Raw genomic sequence first — 7,735 nt, 5'->3', positions numbered from 1 at the left:
CGTCATTTTCTCGAAAAGAAAACGGCACCCTCTCAAAAATGACCATAAATCATGTCCCTAAGAAACAAAAGATATTCTCAAACCCCTTCAAGAGATTCTCGACTCCCCAAAGAGATTCTCAAGCCCCAAAAGAGATTTTCAACCCCTTCAAGAGATTCTCGACCCCCAATGGAATTCTCGATAATTCAAAGGGGACAAATTTTTCAATTTAAAGAATCAATAAGAATTTGAGATTCACTCTCAATAATAGTGATCACATTTCAGATATCATTCAGATGTTGAATAATGAGTACCAAACTTCCAACTTATGGGAAATCCAATTTCATAGTTAGCCATTAATATTTTGATTAGATTGATTTTTACTTAGAATTTAGAAATTTACTTGTTTGATTAAATTTATTAAATAAAATCATATAAATAATTTTTATAACTTTTATATTTTTAATTTTAAAACCAAATTTTATAAATTTTGCTTTAACACTTTAATAAATATTTTTTGGTTTTAATTAAATTTAAGTTCATAATATATTAAAAATTTGCATGATAAAATTTAACAGACTAATTTCTTAATCTAAATTAGTCTATGTCCCCACGTGTAATAATAAATAGTAGCAAAGGCGGAGTTGCCTTAGGCCTAGTGTCGCACTCCCCTTCCCATAAACTTTTAAGATTTGTAATTTTTTACTTTAAATATTTTATAAGTTTAGTTTAAATTTATATATATATATATTATTTTTTATAATTTGCCCTCCCGTTTTTTTTTTCTTTCAAATTCGCCCCTCTCATTGATGAGATCTATTTTATTATATCCCCACTTTAGTAAATTGATACGCAAAGAAATCAATCTAAATAGATAAATTTTTAACATGAATAAAAATAGGAGTTAATTTAACATTAAACAGATAACTTACCGTGATTGCAATCAATGTATAATAACATGTAATTTTGAACTCAAAAGAGACAGGATGACTATTGTTTTTTTCTTTCAGAAATCACGCCGTTACTTCAACTGCTTTCTTTTCAAATACAATTGTCTATGAATTGAGAGAGAAACAAACAAAAAGAATTAAAGAGGAGAGAGAATGGTATTTCAATTATTTTTAAATGAATTACCTTTTTGAAAGGTATTTTTAAATGGATTGATTTGCATATATCATGTTTATTATGGACACTTTTTAACTTGTTTATACATGTTCTATAGGACGCAAGATATCTATATTCTCACCACCTTTCGTTTGATTGCTCAAATAGTGTGTGTGAATAATTTGTGCGCTTGCGAATAATAAAATTACTTCGAATAGTCATGATATGTACGTAAGTCAAGTCAACCGTGTATATATTTCATTCATCCTTCAAACCGTATACACTACTAGAAAATATGTAGTTCAATGTTTTGGCCAACTTAACAAAAAAAAAAATGTAATTGGACTCAGGTGAAATTATCATATCTAATTAAGTTTGAGTTGGTTTTGACTTGGAACATTTATAACGACCAAGTTGACTGAGATTATTACCAGAAGAAAGAAGCCACGCGTTACATGTATAGATGGTATTAATAAAATATAGATATGAGTAAGCGAATGAGGGCGTGGATGTGATGTATCACAGAAAGTGAATCCGTTCTATCTTTTTTTTTTTTTTTTTTTTAATATATCTTTAATAAGTTATAAACAATCGTATTAGCCATGGCGAATATAGCTTTATTTTTTAAATATCTTTCCAAAAAGAAGACGTCAAACCTGACCTGATTAATTAAATAAAAACCTGTTTTTTACTATATTAAAAAATCTAAATAATATAAGTTGGGTTGAACACTATTGTTCTGCTAATAATATATTAGGTATTATTACTAGAAGGAATAAAAGTTAGCGTTGGTTTGAAAATTTGTTTTCGAGGTGAAATTTTCAATTAAGGGTCATAAAAGCTACGTACGTGGGGGAAAAATAGGACAAGAAAAGGAAAGAAGCAAATACAAAATAAATTCACGCTCAAGGAATTGATTTTCGTTCTAAAAAATCTAAGCAAAGCACGTTCAATATAAAGTTGGTGGGGTTCATAATCCTAATCATAATTAATAATCATCTTTCTCCGTTATCTCATATATATATATATATATATATATATATATATATATATATATATATATATATATATATCACACTACATCATCCATGTTATTAATCCTCGTATAGGGAATCGGTCAAGAGTACTCATGATCACAACCTGTAAAGCCATTAATCTATTGCCGATTCGGATGAATATATTTAATGGAGAAGAAACAGTACACGAACAAAAATTATAAGCTCGCTTATTAAAAATATGATATTTAGAGTTAAACAAAACCTATAAGCTGGCTTAATCAAAATGATTACGTTTAAGCTGCCTTTCTTTACTACGTAAAAGTTGAATTTTTCTTGTCATGTATATATTCGGAAAAATAAATAAATAGATATAAAATTACAATATGCAATATATGGTTTATGGATATCTATTAGAACTTAGAAGTAGGCTCTATTTTGGTGTACATTACATACATTTGAAGGGCATTTAAACCTACTATTTTGCCGACAAAAGAATTATTAATCGCCATCATGTCGCATGGCATACATTATAATGGAATCTCGAAGTAAATAACAAATAAAAATGGCACGAGATTTTGATCCAAACAAAAACAATTAAATTAAAGAAAAAGACACAGTTGAAAAGTAGTCCATAAATCGTCAAATCACATTTCTCAAGGAACAAAAAAGGAAAGAAAAAAAAAAAGCACAAATCCAAATAGTTTTGAAAGGCGTCAAAAAAAAGGCCCTCCATCTTGGGCTTTCTCTCTTTATTTGCCTCTTCGAATTAGTTTCTATACTAACTTACAAAATTTCAACTTTCGTGGCTCTTCAAAAAAAATGTAACATTCATTTTCATCGCCTCTCTCACCACCTTCTTTGAATCTTCAGAAGAAAGAGAAACCTTCTTTCAAAATTCAATCAAAAAACACCGAAACCCAAAAGTACGAAAAGTCTCCCGGTCAAACCCCTCACGCTCTTTGATTAAAAAAAGAATAAAAAGAAACCCTATATATACACAGATATCTCACTCACATACACCATCACATTCACAACATTCGCACAACAACTCTCTCGCCCAAACTCTCAAGCCAACAATTCTAATTATCCCTAATATTATTATTATCATTATCATCATTTTGCATGCATAAGTGAAACAAGAGAGGAAAAAGGAAAAGATGAAGTTCGGGAAAGAGTTCACGAGCCAAATGGTGCCAGAGTGGCAAGAGGCTTACATGAACTACAATTACCTAAAGACCCTTCTGAAGGAAATTCAACTCTTCCGGGAAAAAAACACCCCCGCCGTACCGGACGACGCTCTCCGCCGCCGACCCACTCTCTACCGCGCCTTCAGCGGCCTAATCCACCGCCAGCACAGCGCGGCGCGTCGCCACCACGCGCCCACGGATCACTCCGACGTGGAGAGCCAGACCATCCTCGTCACCACCTCCGCCGGAGCGGCCAACTCCGGCGCCGGAGGGCGATACACGACGACGTTCATGAAGACGGCGGAGGAGGGGGGAGAGTACGAGCTGGTGTACTTCCGGCGACTGGACGAGGAGTTCAACAAAGTGGAGGCTTTCTACAGAAAGAAGGTCGACGAGGTGATGAACGAGGCGAGCTTGCTCAACAAGCAAATGGAGGCTCTCATCGCCTTCCGGATCAAGGTCCACCAGCCCTCCGAGTCCGGCCACTGGCTCGCCGCCGATCACGCTGCTGACGTCGAGATGACGCGCCTCGCCTCCGACGTCGCGGCTTCCACTGCCTCGCTGGCAGCCACAGCTCCGCACAGCGCGCGTGTCTCTGGCAGTGAGTAACTAACTATACAAACCCTTACCTAATATCATGATTTCACTTCACGAGTTTTTAAGCGAAAACAAAAAAGTTTATGGCGGTGGGGGCTTTATTTTTTAGTTTTGATTTTAGTCTAGCTGTAGAATATGACTACTAATGCTTTACAGTTGTTGAGTTACAGAGTTTTTGAAAATTTTGGCGGTGGGAGGTTATTATTATTATTATTTAAAATAATTTTATTGTGGGTTCATTTAAGCTGAGTTAAAAAAAAAAAAAAAAAAACACTGAAAAGAACTTTCCGTCGGAAATGGTGAGATGACCGGAGGAGTTTTTTTTTTGTTTTTGTTTTTGTTTTTTTTTTTTGTTGGTAGCGAACTAGCGATAAATATAATTGCCAATGCATTGCATTTGTTTAGTTGCTAAAAAATAAAAATATATATATATATATATATATATATATATATATATATATTGCGATGAGGTATTTATTTATTTGTTATAATTCATAATTTAGCAGGCTTGTTAAATCCGAGTACGTGTTTATTTCAATTTTTTATTTAATTAAAAAAAGAGATGGTAAAAACTAAAAAAGCGACCGGGAATGGAGCGAGACAGTGCCAACGGAAAAGTTTTATTTTAATATGACTATAAAACAAGTAATGCTTCACAGGTGTTTAGTTTGGTTACGCAGCTTTTTTATACATAACGACGTTAGAAGTCAGAACACTATTTTTTTTTTTTAAGAAGAATTTGTGGATTAATTAAATCTGACTACGTACTTCCTAGAGGAGTTTTTTTTTTTTTTAATTTTTTTTTTTAATAACGAGCGAGTTATGGTATGGTGCAGGGAGAGTAACGTTCATGGACGCGATCGACGAAGGAAGCAACCACTCGTCGACATCCGACGAATCTCACGGCAAAAATAAAAATAATAATAATAATAATAATAATAATAATAACAACAAAGTTGTCAAGGAAGAGCGTCAATCTCCGAAGCCCGAGAAGTTGGTTGCTCGGGCGGGCAGACCGGCTCCATTGGAAGTGCTGAACAAGGTGACAATGAACAAACCGGTGGAGACGCCTCGCTCCACCATCAAGGGTTTTCTCAATGTCCCGCCCCAGACAGAGCTCACCTTCAACCGCGATAACCTCAAGAAGGTCGAGTCTCAGCTCAAGCGCGCCTTCGTCGAGTTTTACCAGAAGCTCAGGCTTCTCAAGAGCTTCGCGTGAGTCATTTGAAACTAATTGATTAGTAAAATAGTCTTTCAAAACAGTTAATTACGATTTATCAAAAAAATTGATAACATGGTCGAGAAGAATTTGTCGAAGCAGTATACTTGCACATTTTGGCTATTTCATTCATTTTACACGAATCTTAACTAATCCAAACACTATTATTTTTTTCTTCCTTTCAGGTTCTTGAACACGATGGCGTTCTCAAAGATCATGAAGAAGTACGACAAGACCACTTCTCGAGATGCCTCGAAATCCTACATGAGCATGGTTGACAACTCGATGCTCGGAACCTCCGACGAGGTGAACAAGCTGATGGAGAGAGTGGAAGCGACGTTCATAAAGCACTTCTCGAACGCGAACCGAAGCAAAGGGATGTCGGTTCTGAGGCCGAAGCCGAAGAGAGAGAGGCACAGAGTGACGTTTTCGACGGGATTCTTCGCCGGCTGCACCGCCGCCCTCGCTTTGGCCCTCATCCTCATCGTCCGGGCCCGCAAACTCCTCGAAGATCCCGGCAAAGCCAAGTATATGGACACCATGTTCCCACTATATAGGTACTAAAACAATTCTTCATATATATAAAATGTTAGTCAATTTTTTCGAAGAAAAAAAAACTTATTGTTGTTGTCGTCATCGTCGTCGTTGCAGTTTGTTTGGCTTCATTGTGTTGCACATACTAATGTACGCCGGGAACGTGTACTTTTGGAGACGGTACAGAGTGAACTACTCGTTCATATTCGGGTTCAAGGCGGGGACCGAGTTAGGGTACCGCCAAGTCCTCTTCCTTGGCTTCGTCTTGTCCACGCTCGCCCTCGGTGCAGTGCTCTCGAACCTCGATATGCAGCTCGACCCCAAAACCAAAGACTACAAAGCGCTCACCGAACTTCTTCCCCTCATCTTACTCTTGGTACATCACTTTTTCCTTTCCCTACTCTTAGATACATGATTAAATAAGAAATAGACTGGTGGAAAACATATCCAATTTTTTTTTTTTTTTTTTTTTTTAGATTTGGAGTGCAATGCTTTACTATAAACTGAGAATTTCAACCAAGAATTCCCACAAAATCATTTCTAAAAAAAATCGGTTTTCTGCCTCTTATCTACGTATTAAGAACCCGACTAAGCACCTAAACAGCATACAATTCATCCGAAATCCTTTTTTTTAAAACACATCATGCTCAACATCTTTTCACAACGAACACTGAGATTTCCAACAAAACCATTTCTAGAAATAATCGGTTTCCTGCCTCTTGTCTGCAGATTTACTAAACTAAGAACACCAAAACAACATACAATTCATATCCGAAATCCTTTTGTCTTTGTGTAGGGTATGACGGTGACGTTGCTGTGCCCATTCAACATATTTTTCCGATCGAGCCGTCAATTCTTCCTGGTGTGCATGTTCCACGGCCTAGCCGCGCCGCTCTACAAGGTGACGCTCCCGGATTTCTTCTTGGCGGACCAGATGACGAGCCAAGTCCAAGCCTTGAGAAGCGTCCAATTCTACATCTGCTACTACGGCTGGGGAGACTACAAGCACCGAGACAACACGTGCCCGTCACTGAGCGTGTACAAGACGTTCCTCTTCCTCGTTGCGGTGGTCCCTTACGTCTCCCGGCTCATGCAGTGCCTGAGGAGGCTCTTCGAGGAGAAGGACCCGATGCAAGGCTACAACGGGATCAAGTACTTCCTCACCATCATCGCCGTTTGCATGAGGACCGCCTATAATATCGACGGTGGGGTGAGCTGGAAAGTCATGGCGTGGATTTTCTCGATCTCCGCGGCCATGGTTAGCATGTATTGGGACGTCGTTATTGACTGGGGCTTGCTTCAGCGCCGCTCGAGAAACCGATGGCTCAGAGACAAGCTTATGATCCCATTTCCCAGCGTTTACTTCGCCGCTATCGTAAGTCCACTTCATTCGGTATCTCTGTTTGCCCAGGGTGGGCTATAGCCCCCCTCAAAAAAAAAAAAAAAAATCATTTTAATTTTTTTTGGTATATTAGACCCCTTGAGTTTAGAATTCTGGCTTCGTCCTTGTTAACGAGTTATTACTAAATGTGATGTTGTAGGAAACAGCTAAAACAATTTTTTTTTTTTGGTTCAAAATGTTGTTTCTCATGGTATTTTTTTTTTTTGGTTGCAGATTTTGAACACGTTGCTGAGGTTTGCGTGGCTTCAGACGGTGTTGAACCTCCAGTTGTTTTCGCTGCACAGACAGACGATGGTTGCGCTCGTCGCTAGCCTCGAGATCATCCGTCGTGGCCTTTGGAACTTCTTCAGGTTGGAGAACGAGCATCTCAACAATGTCGGAAAGTACCGGGCGTTCAAGTCGGTGCCGCTTCCGTTTAATTACGAAGAAGAAGAAGAAGACGACAAAGATGAGTAGGCAAAAAAGAAAACGATGTGGGGATCGAATCCGGATAAATAGAGTTTTGTAACATAGAAAAGTAGATAAAAAAAAAAAAAAAAAAAAAAAATAGAATATGTCTTAGTTTTCCCTTTGTATTTTTCCGTTTTGAGTTTGGTCCAGTTTACATTATTTTATTTTTCCTTTTAATTTCCATTTCGCCCCCTTTTTTGGGAGCAGAAAATATAATGTAAATGCCGAAAGAGGATCTAATAAAAGTGATTTTTCAATTCATCCA

At 37.3% G+C, this 7,735-nt stretch overlaps 1 protein-coding gene across 1 annotated transcript; it reads left to right on the top strand.

Moving 5' to 3' along the window:
- The first annotated feature begins 2,864 nt into the window (after positions 1–2,864).
- LOC149402981 (phosphate transporter PHO1 homolog 3-like) lies at positions 2,865–7,735 on the top strand. The gene is made up of 6 exons (XM_089609078.1): positions 2,865–3,869; positions 4,702–5,080; positions 5,270–5,641; positions 5,736–5,994; positions 6,415–6,993; positions 7,234–7,735. The coding sequence occupies exons 1-6, from the start codon at positions 3,239–3,241 to the stop codon at positions 7,474–7,476; spliced, it is 2,463 nt and encodes an 820-aa protein (XP_089465204.1). The 5' UTR covers positions 2,865–3,238; the 3' UTR covers positions 7,477–7,735.

This window comes from Urtica dioica, chromosome 3, assembly GCF_054948205.1.
Source record: "Urtica dioica subsp. dioica isolate 48M chromosome 3, U.dioica_male_clone48M_v1_H2, whole genome shotgun sequence".
Lineage (NCBI taxonomy): Eukaryota > Viridiplantae > Streptophyta > Magnoliopsida > Rosales > Urticaceae > Urtica > Urtica dioica.
This window is presented reverse-complemented; position numbering and strand designations above follow the sequence as displayed.